This window comes from Saccostrea echinata, unplaced genomic scaffold (assembly GCF_033153115.1).
Source record: "Saccostrea echinata isolate AGI-Se365-2 ecotype Australia unplaced genomic scaffold, CSIRO_AGI_Sech_v1 ptg000001l, whole genome shotgun sequence".
In the NCBI taxonomy this organism is placed as follows: domain Eukaryota; kingdom Metazoa; phylum Mollusca; class Bivalvia; order Ostreida; family Ostreidae; genus Saccostrea; species Saccostrea echinata.
In genome coordinates this window covers 37837123-37851114 of record NW_026889750.1, presented here as the reverse complement: position 1 = coordinate 37851114, position 13992 = coordinate 37837123, and the positions used below count along the sequence as shown (strand labels likewise).

At 32.1% G+C, this 13992-nt stretch overlaps 2 protein-coding genes across 3 annotated transcripts in view; one reads left to right on the top strand and one right to left on the bottom strand.

Annotated features, from left to right (window-relative positions):
* Positions 1–13992, top strand: part of LOC133191131 (RNA cytidine acetyltransferase-like) — a 298447-nt gene that overhangs the window by 259237 nt on the left and 25218 nt on the right. The window lies entirely within an intron of this gene.
* The window catches only part of LOC133179031 (meiosis 1 arrest protein-like), a 29556-nt gene that overhangs the window by 5256 nt on the left and 10308 nt on the right, over positions 1–13992 (bottom strand). For both annotated transcript variants that reach the window (XR_009720085.1, XM_061313730.1), the window contains exons 5-13: positions 11916–12029; positions 9408–9525; positions 9142–9240; positions 7854–7933; positions 7588–7728; positions 7385–7486; positions 4572–4820; positions 4171–4293; positions 384–553 (exon numbers count right to left, since the gene is read on the bottom strand). Coding sequence is in view for 1 of the 2 variants with exons in the window: in XM_061313730.1 (XP_061169714.1) it covers positions 386–553; positions 4171–4293; positions 4572–4820; positions 7385–7486; positions 7588–7728; positions 7854–7933; positions 9142–9240; positions 9408–9525; positions 11916–12029 (1194 nt within the window). In the remaining variant the exon portion in view is untranslated. The remainder of the gene's footprint in view (positions 1–383; positions 554–4170; positions 4294–4571; positions 4821–7384; positions 7487–7587; positions 7729–7853; positions 7934–9141; positions 9241–9407; positions 9526–11915; positions 12030–13992) is intronic.

Genomic DNA, 13992 nt, shown 5'->3' with positions numbered 1-13992 from the left:
CTAATTATCTTAGATGGGTTAATTTTAGCTCATTTTTATACATTATAAATATATTTGCTTTGATTTTTTTTAATTTATAGATATATTCACAGTCAAATGCTGAGACAGTCAGAAAGCACACAATATATTTGGAACAGCATATTGAGTATTTTGTAATTATATGGGCACGATGTTGGAGTCCTTGTTGGCACAGAAAAACTTCCAATACATGATATATATACATATATAAAAGTATATATATATATATGAAATGTTTCAATGCTTCTTTATACATTTATGTTCTTTGTTCAGCAAAACTTTAAATAAGTACAAGATAATAAGATATTCTATATCTGCTTACAGTAGATGGTAAATGTACTGTTTCTATAAATTCTCAATTTTACCTTCAAAGTTCATGTGGAAATTCAATAAGTGATTTAAGATGACCGACTTTGACGGGGAGAGGTGACAGTTTCCTATTTGCGTTTCCTTTTGCTCCTGAAGTTCTTCGCCCTGTGTTATCTATTCTTAGAGTAGCTCCAGGACATGTTTGTTTGGAAGGAGAAATACTTATCTACCAAAAAGGGAGGGGAAAATCACAAAATACTAGATACTTTTGATTCAAAGTAAATGATGACTCCTTTTCAGACTCGACCTATATATTATATTTATGACATTAATATCCAGTAATCCTATTTCGTATCGTGTGGGATTTAACGTTTTTTGATCATAAATGATAATGAAAACAGATGGAGAAGTAGTTAATGGAGAAGAGAATTATTTATTTATTTTTTTTCTTTTAAAACGGATTAGTTCTGTTAAAATCCTTATATCACTTAAGGGTTAAAAGAGCCTTTAAGATTAAAAAAAAAATGTTATCAATCCCTTGATGTATCAATTTTAAAGGTCATTTGAAACCTGTATTAGTTTTCTTTTCCCCAGAAATTGGTAAAAAAAAAATTTCCACAAGCATAACCCGCACGGATTTGCCAAGATTCTCTATATTTACCTAGGGTGTGTTTAAAATAAGCAATCTGATTATTTTTTATCACCTGTGACTTCATATCTACCATTAGACTACCTAAATTATCATCAACTACACGGCAAAATTATTATATTAAAAATATCACTGCCATTAAATTGACTTCAATCCCCACGATCTCCACTCTACAGCATGAATTTATGCCCCTGTAATCGAAGATTCCAAGGCATGTTTTTGATCTCTCCTTCCGCCTGTCTGTCTGCCTGTTAATATATATGTCTGCAAAAAATATTAACCTTGCCCATAACTTTTGAAATCGGCGCTAGTGCTGTCATATTTTACATGTGTCAAGACCTTTCCTTTGGTACAAATAATTTTTATCTAACGGCCTTGATTCTGGAATTTTGATCTGCTTTTGAAAAACGTTTATCTTGTTCATATTTTCTGAATGGTTGGTGCCAGGGCTTTCATATTACACTTGTGTATTCCTTGTGACAAGACCTTTCCTTCGGGTACCAATACATTTTGCCTCTTAACCTTGGGGTTTGATCTATTTTTTTTTCAAAATTTTGCCAAACTTTAACCTTGGTCATATCTTTTAAACAGTTGTTACTAGTACTTTTATATTTTATGTGTTCTCTATGTGACCAGACCTTTTTTGGGTACCAACATTTTCAACCATTTTATTTTGACCTTGAAGTTTGTTCTGCTTTTCAAAAAGTTAAACCTTGGCCATATTTTTGAATGGTTAGTGTGGTGCTTTTGTTTTTTCACTTGTATATTTCATGTAACCAATCTTTCTTTGAGTACCAATATTTTTTGCCTCATGACCTTGAAGTTAAACCTAATTTTGAAAAACTTTAACCTTGGTCAGAACTTTTGAACGTTTGGTGCTAGTTCTTTCATATATCACATGTAATATCCTTTGAAAAGATTTTTCTTGAAGTACCAAGTAAGTTTTTTTAACCCATTGACCTTTGAGTTTGACCTAAATTTGAAAAAAAATTAAAAACCTTGGCCATAACATTTAAATGGTTGGTGTCCGGCTTATCATATTTCAATTATATATTTCTTGTGACAAGACCTTTCCTTTGGTACCAAATATCTTTTTTTATCTCCTTAATTCTGGAGTATGACCTACTTTTGAAAAACTTTAACCTTGAACATATTTTCTGAATGGTTGGTGCTAGGGCTTTCATATTTCACATGTGTTGTGGGAAGACCTTTCTTTGGGTACCGACTCTTTTTTAACTCTTGACCTTGGAGTTAGACCTACATTTGAAAAACTTAAACCTTGGGCTTGAGCTGCAATACGGAGGCAGCAGTGTTTCACAGACACATCTTGTTGTTAATTTGACTCAATTGATAGGGAACCATTTTCCCTTTTTCATCAAAATCACTAACTAAAGGTTATTGTGAGTGGCGTGCAAAATTAAGTTCCTAATAATAGTTTGTTTCGAGTGATTTTTAAGGTATAAATTTAACACGTAACTCTAACATGTTTTTCTGTCCTAAATAAAAAAAACTCACATCAATTGCATTGACAGCAAATAAAGTTGTGACAGGATAATTCGAGTGATTTTAGAAGTGTGCAGAAATTATGATAGATAGTTAGCCTCATACTAGAAAATGTGTTATAATTATTTTTATAATAGTATTCGCATTTTAAGTCCCAATATATCTTCAATCAAAATTGTTCGTTTTTTATTTTTAATTAATTTATGAAGCAGAGGCAAATTTACCTAAATTAAGTCGAGAAAATTGGACTTGCACGTATGATAATCTAAGACTTTAAACACATTTAGTCAATACAGAAAAAAGCTGAATTTTAAGTTATCGGTGACCAATAAATTTGAGGATATCATGGAAGACTCGTTACCATTGAATAAAATTTAATAAAACTTTCACATAAATTTTAAAATATATTCATTTGTCATTGTGCACCTCCTAATTCATTTTTTTCGATTGGGCAGATAAATAGAGTTACCCATAGAAAAATATGGAGACTGCAATTCTTTCTATAACAGGGGGTACCCATCTCTTATCTGCAACTCCTTCACAGAATCTTTCCCATAGTACAAATGTACACCTTCAATTTTTTGTTTCGATCTCTAAGATACTTGGGGTTTACCATAGCAAAACATGGAAACTGCCATTCTTTCTATAACATGAGGGGTACCTATATCTTACCCACAACTCCTTCTATGCTACCACCGAATAATTTTTTATGAAACTTTCACAGAATCTTTATTATGCACCTTTATTATGCACCAATCTTTATTATGTCATTATGCACCTCCTATTTTTCGTTTCGATCGGCCAGATGTTTGGGGTTTCCTATAGCAAAAACCTGGACACTGCCATTCTTTCTATAATATTGGGGCTACCTCTCTTATCTAGAATTTTTCTACATCACTGAATAAAATGCAATGAGACTTCAAGAAATCTTTCTTGCATATTGCCATTGTCCACCTCCTATTTTATGTACGTTCTGATTTGACAGATATTTGAGTTTTTCCCACAAGACTCATACGGGAGTGTGTGTGTGTGTGGGGGGGGGGGGGGGTTGTTATCATTTTGTGAGCTCAGTGCTAACAGTACCTCTAGTTTAATCATTATTTTGGAACTGTATCTCGATCTTCTATGTTTACAAGTGCACAAACGTGGATTAGTTAATGTGATATCACAAGGCGTTGGAATACAAAATGAGAAACCTATGACCGATATACCTTGTGTAAAGAGTTAAACATGCGATATGAGTTATTATGTAGCTTTGTGTTGTGTACTTGTGTTCTAAGTTTGATGGAAAACAAACCAAAACTGTAGAAATAGTGTTAAAAGAGAATTTTCTCAGAAGTTATATTTTTAGTAAACATGGCAACATCAATCAGCGATAACAAAACCGACATATAGAATTATGTTTACTGATTTACCCTAGTGTGTATAAAAATTTATAGAAATTGGACTAAAAATACCGAAGACCAGTATTTTGAAAGAATTTCACAGAAAATTCTATTTAAATCACCATGGTAATACTGTTCACCGAAATCAGAAACTCCATTTACGACATCTGATGAACAGTGTTGATTTCAAAAGAAACAATAATAAATAGCTTCTAAATCATAACTTTTCTTCACTTTCATTTTTATCATAAAGAGGCATGTATGATTATAGTTATTTCCACTTATTTCTAGAAGTATTGATCTTACATCATCGTCAAGTCTGGACTTGTGCTTCGTGTGTTTATCTTCCTGTCGACCATATTTCGTCTTTAAACACTCGTACAGTCCAGAGGGTCGATTAAGAGGGTTGAAATCTTCCAGAACTGGTAGCTGAAATTATGTTGCCAGATATAAATTATTAATTTTATTATAATAATAAATGGATTAATACACTCTTATTAAATGTTGACAGAAAAAAAATTCATTTTCAATAAAGAAGTAAATTCGGGCTTTTAAGACCCCAAAGAAAGTTTCTATATACAACAGATCTATGACAGAATAAATATGTAATACATATTGCAGAGGCAATAACAAATTTTATGCAACAAATCTTACAGGTTATCATAAAAATACGATTATTTTTTCACAAACTCAACCGCAGTTGAAACCTTTTCAAAACTTGCTCGCATGTCCTCTAAAGCATCATCTGAAATGTCATCCATAGTTGAGGTTACTTTGTATGGGAGGAGTAGCTCTTTAGCTGCGATGCCCTTCACCAGTAGAGTTCCATTTGGAGCTGGTAGAAACACGTACCAACCACAAGGTTTCTCTTCCAGGGTCTGTGGATTTTTATTCATTTTCCTGTGTTCACTTATACAAGGGTCTGGTGACTTAACTTGTCCGACCAGAGCCATTTCCTAAAAATTCATTTGTTATCTATATAGAAAATTTTAATGTTTTAAAGGTTTATGATTGATAAGGATAATTCCTTTATCATTAAATCCGAGTATTATCAAAAGTTCCTTGTTATGGAAGTTTACCTTAGCAATATCTTCGTCGTTTCTAATCAAAGAACAAATTATTAAATGCTAATATACAAAAGTGCATGCAAGATAAAGTGGGGAAAACTTTGCTTTATATTCACTATCTAAGGATACTTAATATCAAATATGTAAAGTACTCCGGTGGTATTCTAATTAGATGCTCGTTGATTTCGTTTTTATTAATTTAAATGTTATTTTCTAACAACAACCCATGGCATTTGAAGTGAAAGTCATGGGTCTTTCGGCTGAGACCTTGAAAACCGAGTTCCCGTGTCATGGACGTTGACACAACAAAGAACCCTCATTGCTCAATTGCCCCGAGTTCCAAGTATAGGTCTAAATCTAAATTTGAAGTCATTCAGCGGCAAACAGTGACGTCTCTATATGAGTGAATAATTTTTGAATGGGATGTTAAACAACAAACAATCACTCAATCAATCTACAAAATGGACATCTCCAAAATGGACATTAATAACACAAATTATTTTTTTAATATTTCTAAGCTAATAAGCGGGATGAAAAAATATATTTTTGGTGATGTTTTAATACAGGGAATAGAAGCCAGAGTGACTAATGAAATCGGTGAGGATAACGAAGAATGATCGATCTCAAAAACCTATAAACAATACAAATCTGTGAAGAGGGCATAAAGTATGGACTCCTGGAACTTCCAGAGGTGGGTTCAGGTGCCTAAGAGGATTAAACATCTCCTATCTACCGGTAACAGCCGCCGGAGCCCATATATTGACCAGGTAGACGGAATAATCTGTACTCAAATTAAGTATAAAAGCAATAACCTAACAATTGGCATAAGATATTTCCGTCAAAATACGATCCAGAGATAGGTTGTATTTGCTAACAAGATCATTATAAAAACCACAGAATTTAAGAAATGATGAGTTTAAACGAGATTGTTGAAATCCCTATAATATCGACTTATTTATCAGGAGTCTGTCTCGGTTTTAAAAAAGTCATCGTATTCAGAACATACTCTTGAGTATTGAGCAAGTTGGGAGACCTTAACACCATATGCAGGTGATAGTGGAATATTACAATATAAATAAGGAAAGTCGACATATGAATGGAAGCAACTAGTGTTAAATGATAAAACGTCGTCGATATATCTGAATGTTAAGTTGAAGGCCACAGCAAGTGTCTTTTTCTTCTCATGTAGAATTTTTTAATGAATTCTGCTTCAGTGGAATATAAAAACAGATTAGCTAAAAAAAAAAAAAGAGCACAATTAGTGCCAACTGGAATTCAAACAGATTGTTGGAAGATCTGGTCTCTAAAGGCTATATAGATGTTATTAATGAGAAACTCCAGCATCCTTGTAATATCAACCTCCGAGTATTTATGTTTAGAATCAGAGTGATTTTTTTAAAGTACCGGTAATTTTGCAGATGACCAATACAAGATAAGGAAATTTTCGAGTTCCATTTTTATTGAAAAAGCCTAGTTTTTAATTTACCATGAGGAATGGTTGTATAAAGTGTTGAAGTCATATGTTTTGATGTTACTGACTTTTGAAGTTTTGTAATTTTAATTCTAAATTTTAAATCTTCTAAAAGTTCTTTGGACTTTTTGAGAATCCATATTTGATTTACAGCACTTCTCGAATATGCTGTAGCACAGTACGTCTGAAGTTTCTCCTTCACAGCAGTTAAAATTTTTGTGAAGCGTAAAGATATCTGTTGTAAAATATCGCAGTTATACCAGCTTTATATTTAAGTCAATGGCTATAGTTTGTCCTACCGGAGTATTCTTTTACAATAATAAAAAAAGTTAACAAAAACAAAACAGAACAAAACAAACAAACAAACAAACAAAAACTGAAAAAACAAAGCAAAACAAAACCAAAAAAAAAAAAAAACAAAAAAACTGACATTTATAAATTATGCCATTTTTCTTATCTAGTTGTAATGAAATCTCTTCATAATTTTTTTTTTTACCGAACCCTTTTAAATAAAAAAAAATCATCATACTTTCAATTCTTCACTGTATCAATTTAGTCTTATTGTTGGAAACAGAATGGAGCCTTTAAAAAGAGCACACCTTCTACATGTGCAATATTTTTGTCTATATTTCTCTCCATAAAATCAAGGGGGGTCTACTTCTTCTTTTTAAAATTTACACCCTTTATTTTTAATGAATTAGAACAATGAAATTGATCCCAATATGCAAACAAAATACAAAAAAAAAAATCTGAACCATCAAGTATCATACTCTATTGTACAAATAAATAAAGTGTACAATAAATAAATAAATTACAATAAAGTACATTTTTTTAATGTTTTGAATGTAATTCAAAATGAATATGTTCAAGTATGCGTATGAGACATGTACTTATACTGATATCCAATAGTACTATGGCCCCCTAAGAGATAATGATAGGATGACACATCATAAATTAATAATGGATACGATTAACAGGATACCTTTTCCATAAGAATGTAGCACAGGGCTTTAAAGTGCTGTTGATTTTTCTCCAACTCTTCCCATTCCAGCTTCCAGCAGCTAGTTGCTTGAAGTATCAAAGGCTAACAAAATTTTTGACATTATTTTCAATTTTGTTTGAAAATTGAACTTTTAACACTTTAGCCAATTTTATGACTTGATATCAGTGAAAATTATGACCTACCACTCCGAAGACTAAGGATTCACATATATTCTGTATCGGTATCACATCAGTGGTGACTATTCTATGTATTGGAATGCACATACCAGTGGCTTTGCTTGGGGTTGGGAATGTTTTCATGCTGGTAGATTCCGAGTGCACTGTCTATAAAAATTAACAGATGTGTTGAGAAAATGCTTGACTTTGATAAATAGCATTCATCATACCATATGTTAGTACAAAATATAAATGTTTATTAAATCTAACAAATGCTGTGAAAAAAGCCTTACGAATTGTTCATAGTATGGCAGTTGAGCAGGATTCAGTATTCTTTCCTGTAGATCACATCTAATGGTGATATTTTCACTCTCTAAAATCAGGAAGATATAGATATAGATATATATATATATATATTCATGTATATATCTGTGTATATGTAACCTTTCATTCAGAACTTAACTTTCTATCTTTTCATTGTAAAAAGCTTGTATGCCTTCTGGGCCCAAAATTGGAAAATAAAATTATATATATATATATATATGGGCAGAAATTGTTGACTTCATTGCATACACTGCATGAAATCTTCTGAAGAAAAAAAAAGATACAGTGGATATACAATACTCTTGAATTATGTTTCTAAAATGCTGAGAGGAAAAAATCTAATCAAATGGTGACTGGTCTTTTTATCAAAGTTTAAAAAATGGACGTTATTAACCCTTACTGGAATTTGAAACCAGCCAGGTATTGGAACACTTGGAGTGATGGATGTGGCTGTCCAGAACTCAAACACCAATAATAAATCGACGGAGATAGCAACTAACAGTGTTTGTGCTACGTAAATGAAACGATGTAACATAGACCGAAGCGCGGATGCAAGGCCTCGTGTTTTGAATGGCACAAGAAACAAACGCGTGGTCGTGATTATATGAATATCATCAACTTTGCAATGAAAGAGAATGATTAATCGCTCATTGCTTCCACGGGCTTTAATTACTCTTCAGGTCTCAGTTTTATATTTATTAAACGCCATTTTTGGTAATCTTGCTCAAAATCCCATTTAGTCTTTTAATCACAGATCATCAACTGTAAATGCTCATATGACAATATCAAAATTATTCTTCAAATTAATAGTTACATAATTAACACATCACCCTAAAAACTAGCCTGCATTAAAATGATTAATTGAAGAAAAAGACCCAATACTCTAGTCATATTCCATAATAACTTGGTGGAAAAAAATTCAGTTATGGTAAATGTTTAAAATATAATGTTTTATTTTTGAGTATTTAATTGATTCGAACATATTATAGTATATTCTGATCATTATAAATGAATTAGGAGGTAGGTATTTCTATATAAACTTTCTCCATTTGTGTATTTGAGTATTTAATTACTGGTACTTTAAATATTTTTTATTCTTCGTATTGTGGACTGATATGCCAATGTCTCCAACATGTTACCATCTCATTTGAGATAGCGAAGATTACACATAAATAAGTCGAGTATTAGGAGTGAAAATATACGAAGGTAACTAACAGAAAGAAAATTCATAGTTTTGAAAGAATAGTAATCACAAACCACTTAATGATTCTCCGGGTAAAATTAAGTGTAAATGTTCGCTGTCTGTGTTGAAATCTAAAAGCCAATCTTTGAAAAAGTTGTGCAGGCTTTGGCTATCTACAAAGTAAAAATAAGACTTGATTTTAATACCGTATTTCAATTGTATTGAATGATAGAGAAGGAGATGGATTTTTTTTCTAGGGCGATCTTAAGTATATTTAAGCAGCACACTTTGTAAACCCAAGGAAAAACATCTTTACATAATATATATGCGATGATACAACCTCCATCTACATGAAGAACATCCACTAGTCCGCTAGCTGGGCTGTTACAGGAAATTGTGCTGCTTTGACTATCCTCGAGATCTGGAGACCACGAATCAACGATCACCAACTGCACCCTCTATACAAGTATTAACAATTTTTACAGATTCTTTGCAAAACGTTTCCGTGTTTCATTTACAAGATACTTTAAAATATTTTTTTCCGTTCAATATCAGCCAACAAAATGTTGATTGAAGCAGCTTCAAAAAATATCGAATACTAGTATGCAAATTGGTGACATAAACCAAAGTAAAATAGGTTTCAATAAATTGTCTAATCACGATATCTAACGTTAATTGAAAAGGAAAAAAATACGTCCTCCATGCTGAGTTTGGGAAGCTAAATCAAATTGATTATATTACTTACTCAAATTGAGCATAACACTTATTTGAAAAGAAGACCTCAGTTATTTTAAATCAATTACCAAATGAGGATAGTATCAATTCTAAAAACTGATAAAGGTTTGAATTTTAACATAGGTAAAAGCAAGATAATAAATGGTGGAGTGTACAGTTATTACCTTATATATATATATATATATATATATATATATATATATATATATATATATATATATATATATATATATATATATATATATATATATATATATATATATAAAGAATGATAGATGAACATAAAATATTTCACTAGCAAAAAAGAAAACGTCTTAAGGCAGCATAAAACTCCGGAAGGTCATGTCGAGACTATCAATTTTTAACAAAGTTAACAAATACGTTTCTGATTGACAATATCTATGTGGTTTTTGGAGACAAGGTCTTCCAACAATCTATTGGAATTCCCATGGGTACCAATTGCGCCCCGTTATTAGCAAACCTTTTTTGTATTCATATGAAGCAGAATTTGTTCAAAATCTTATACGTGAAAAGAAGAAAACACTTGCTGTGGCCTTCAACTCGACTTTAGATATATCGACGACGTATTGTCAATTAACAATGGTTATTTCCATTCTTTTGTCGATACGATATATCCCGGTGAGACTGAGATAAAAGATACTACAGAGTCTGACACATCTGTTTCATATTTGGATATTTTTCTTGAAAAAAGACGTTAATGGTAATCTAACAACCAAGCTTTATGATAAACGTGATGACTTTAACTTTTCAATCGTCAACTTCTCTTACTTATGCAGCAATATAGCTTCATCATCTGCATACGGGGCTTATATCTCTCAGTTGATTCGTACGCAAGAGCATGCTCTACGTATGTACAGTTTCTAAAACGAGGTAAATTATTGACAAACAAGTTGATGAAACAAGAATATCAGCAGTCTCGTTTAAAGTCACCATTTCGTAAGTTCTATGGTCGATACAATGACCTTGTCAGCAAATACCATTTATCATTGAGTCAAATGCTGACTGACATTTTTCATAATAATTGGTAGGCCATTATTTACACACTGAATTTTCGACGGATTTTTCCGTTATTTCCTGATCATGACAAGGAGCACACGGCGGGTGTGACCGGTCGGCAGTGGATGCTCACTCCTCCATGGCACCTGATCCCACCTCTGATGTTTTAGAGGTCCGTGTTTGCTCTGCACCTATTTTGTAATGTTTAATGGACTTTTGAGCTTGAATGCTGTTCGTTATCTCCATATATTTCATAAGGTGTCCAATACATTTTCCATTTAAATTTTCTCCGAAAAGCAAAGATGTTTCTTGGAAAACAAAACTTACGAAGAAGTAGTCATTTTATTGACATACGATTCTGACCGACTATCCTATTTTATGATAACAGCAGTACGCCTTGCTCATAAAAAAAATAACTTTGAACCCCAAAATAATAATTTATAATGCAATTCACAACTGTAGTAATGAGTCGCGTCTTTTTCAAATAATTCGGCAAAAATGGCGATTTAAATTTTGCTTACAGGCAGACATCTTATTGTTAACGACAACAGACATTTTATTGGTGCACAAGTTCTGTTGCCTTTTGATAAGAACGGCTGTCGAAAACTTAGCTATTCTCCATTCCAATCTTTTATGGAATTGAACCTATTGGCAACATGCTGTGTCCCTAGCCATGATTTGAACAAAACCGAATCTTCACTTTGAGTCAGAAGATACTTTTACATATATAAACATTGTTTTGGAAATTTGTAGACATGTTGTTGATCGAATCTTGTAAGATTCTTATTTATGATCATAAATGTGCAGCCATGAAGTGGCTTTTTTTTTAAAAGTCAAGATATGAAAAAATATTACCTGCTGAACATTGACCAAAACCAGAAAAAAAGGCTTGCCCATAAATTTGGTTATTTCTAAAATATGCTTAGGAAGGATTTTCAATTCTCCAATGATTTTTCATTATTTCTTAATCATCACAATCTTTGAAAGAAGACTTACATACTTTCATGCAAGCTTCAACAGAAATACCACCTCATTTCTATAATGTCCCCCGGGGTTAACAATGTATTGTTTAGTATGATTTTGTTACTGTGCTTGCCTTTAAGTTAGTGAGATCACTATTCTCCAAAGCGTCTTCTATCTCCTGTTGCGACTTTCTAGGTGGTCTTGTTGTCAAAAGAATGATCTCGACCTGTTGGAGAACTCCTCGAATCTACATGCGGGGACGTAAAGTATAAATAGATAAATTAAAGTGATTGCTAAATTAAGACAATTCAAAATAATTATTGATAAATCATGTTTAAATACATGATGGTAATGTTTTCTTCTTATATCATTAATTATTCTAATTTTTGTAAAATGCATATGGATGATTAAGAGCAGATTTTGCATATTTTATAATTAACGAGACCTTAAATACATTCCGAAGTTTTATGTTGTTGCTTTTTTCCAAATGATTCTCATCCCACGTCTTCTATATGAATTGATTTGAAGTATTGCGAAAAAATAAAACAGTGCAACTTATTATGGATTAAACTTTTACTTTATTCATATCTAGAGCATTTTCCAGACCACTTTTAACACAACTCGACAACCTGCTACTTCCAAAAGTGATCGATATCTAAATAGGGTAATTACAAATCAATATTGTGCCTAATTACCCACCCTCTTGACCAGTAGCATCGCACTCCAGACTCTCTAAAGAGCGTCATCTATTTGATCAGGACAAATTAGTCTTCCTTAGTTATTACACCGACCTTTATTATAAGGGTAATGAGGCATTGTTGCATTGTTTATACACGTGATTATTCCCTACATCAAAGACTTTCTTGTAACAACATTGTAATAAACGAATCATTTATCAAGATACTGGTCACTATTTAATCTTTTTTCCCAAACCATCGAATATATATATAAGTTGAATGCTTATTAAACATGGCATCAATCTGGGTAAATATACCAAACCCTCTATTGCCTTCATTCTGGGTTTCTGTTGGGACGTTTTTTTACAGAAAAGACGAATTTACAAATTGTAACACATTTACATCTTCTTTTTTTGACAAAACACTTTATATATTACGGATTTCAGGATATCGTGGGAAATAACTAGGCTTGACAGAAATTTTCATTGATACAACGTCAGTGTTAAGTTTACGAGAAAAAAATCCTAGAATTTAGATATTACAGTCAGTGGATCGGTCTTTTCAAAAATATTTTTTTTAAAAAAAAAGACCGTATTATGTTCCGATAGATTTTCCGAAAATAGCCTACATGGAAACGAATCGTTCTAGTATTTCAATCCCCAATATTTTCCTTCACATTGATTTTTTTAAAATGCCAGATGATGCTGATGCTGATAACGGAAGTGTTACTGTGCTTCCAACTTTGTTTGAATTTTCTGACCTCTGTTTATAAAAAAAAAAGTTCGACACGGGTGTGTCATCTACTGGTTTTAATGGGACTTACCCATTATGGAAAATGGTTTTTTTTTTTTTTGGGGGGGGGGGGGGGACTGTAGAATTCTGGTATAGATATAGCTTTGATAATTACTCAGATAATAAAGATTTTGTAGTCACTTTACCCGGGTTGTACGAACTTATGTTTTGCGTACAAGGTAGTAAGCCCATGTCCTAATTTTTCCACGGTCCTTAATTAATCATGCTATGTGATTTAATTTGAAGTGGACAAGGTATGGTTACAGCCGAATATGGCCCCATAATTGATAAAAAAAAAAATCAAAACACAGTAAAAATTGTGATAGTTTGCAGTTCAGAACTTTAAAGCAATATAAGCTGCAACTTTGCTGTCGGAAATTTTTGTTGCAATATTGTAATTAACTATTTCAATGACACATTTATAAAAGAAAGTTTATAAACTTCTGTTCTTTATATTTGCGATGAAAAAACTATTTATGAGCTTTGATTAAAGCAAAATTACATTATTGTCGTCCTGTAGAATATTGATTTCTTGTATAATACTAATACTATACATTAGAGAAATCTTTTCTGAAAAATGTAGGGATGGCAATTTTTAATCGGTTAACCGGTTACTCGGTCGGAACGATGGTAATCGGTTAGAAATTCTGTAATCGGTTAGTCGGGAAAAAATAGTGTTTGTGCAAATTTGAACACAATTTACTAAAAATTTTATTTTGAAAAACACAAATAAAAATATCT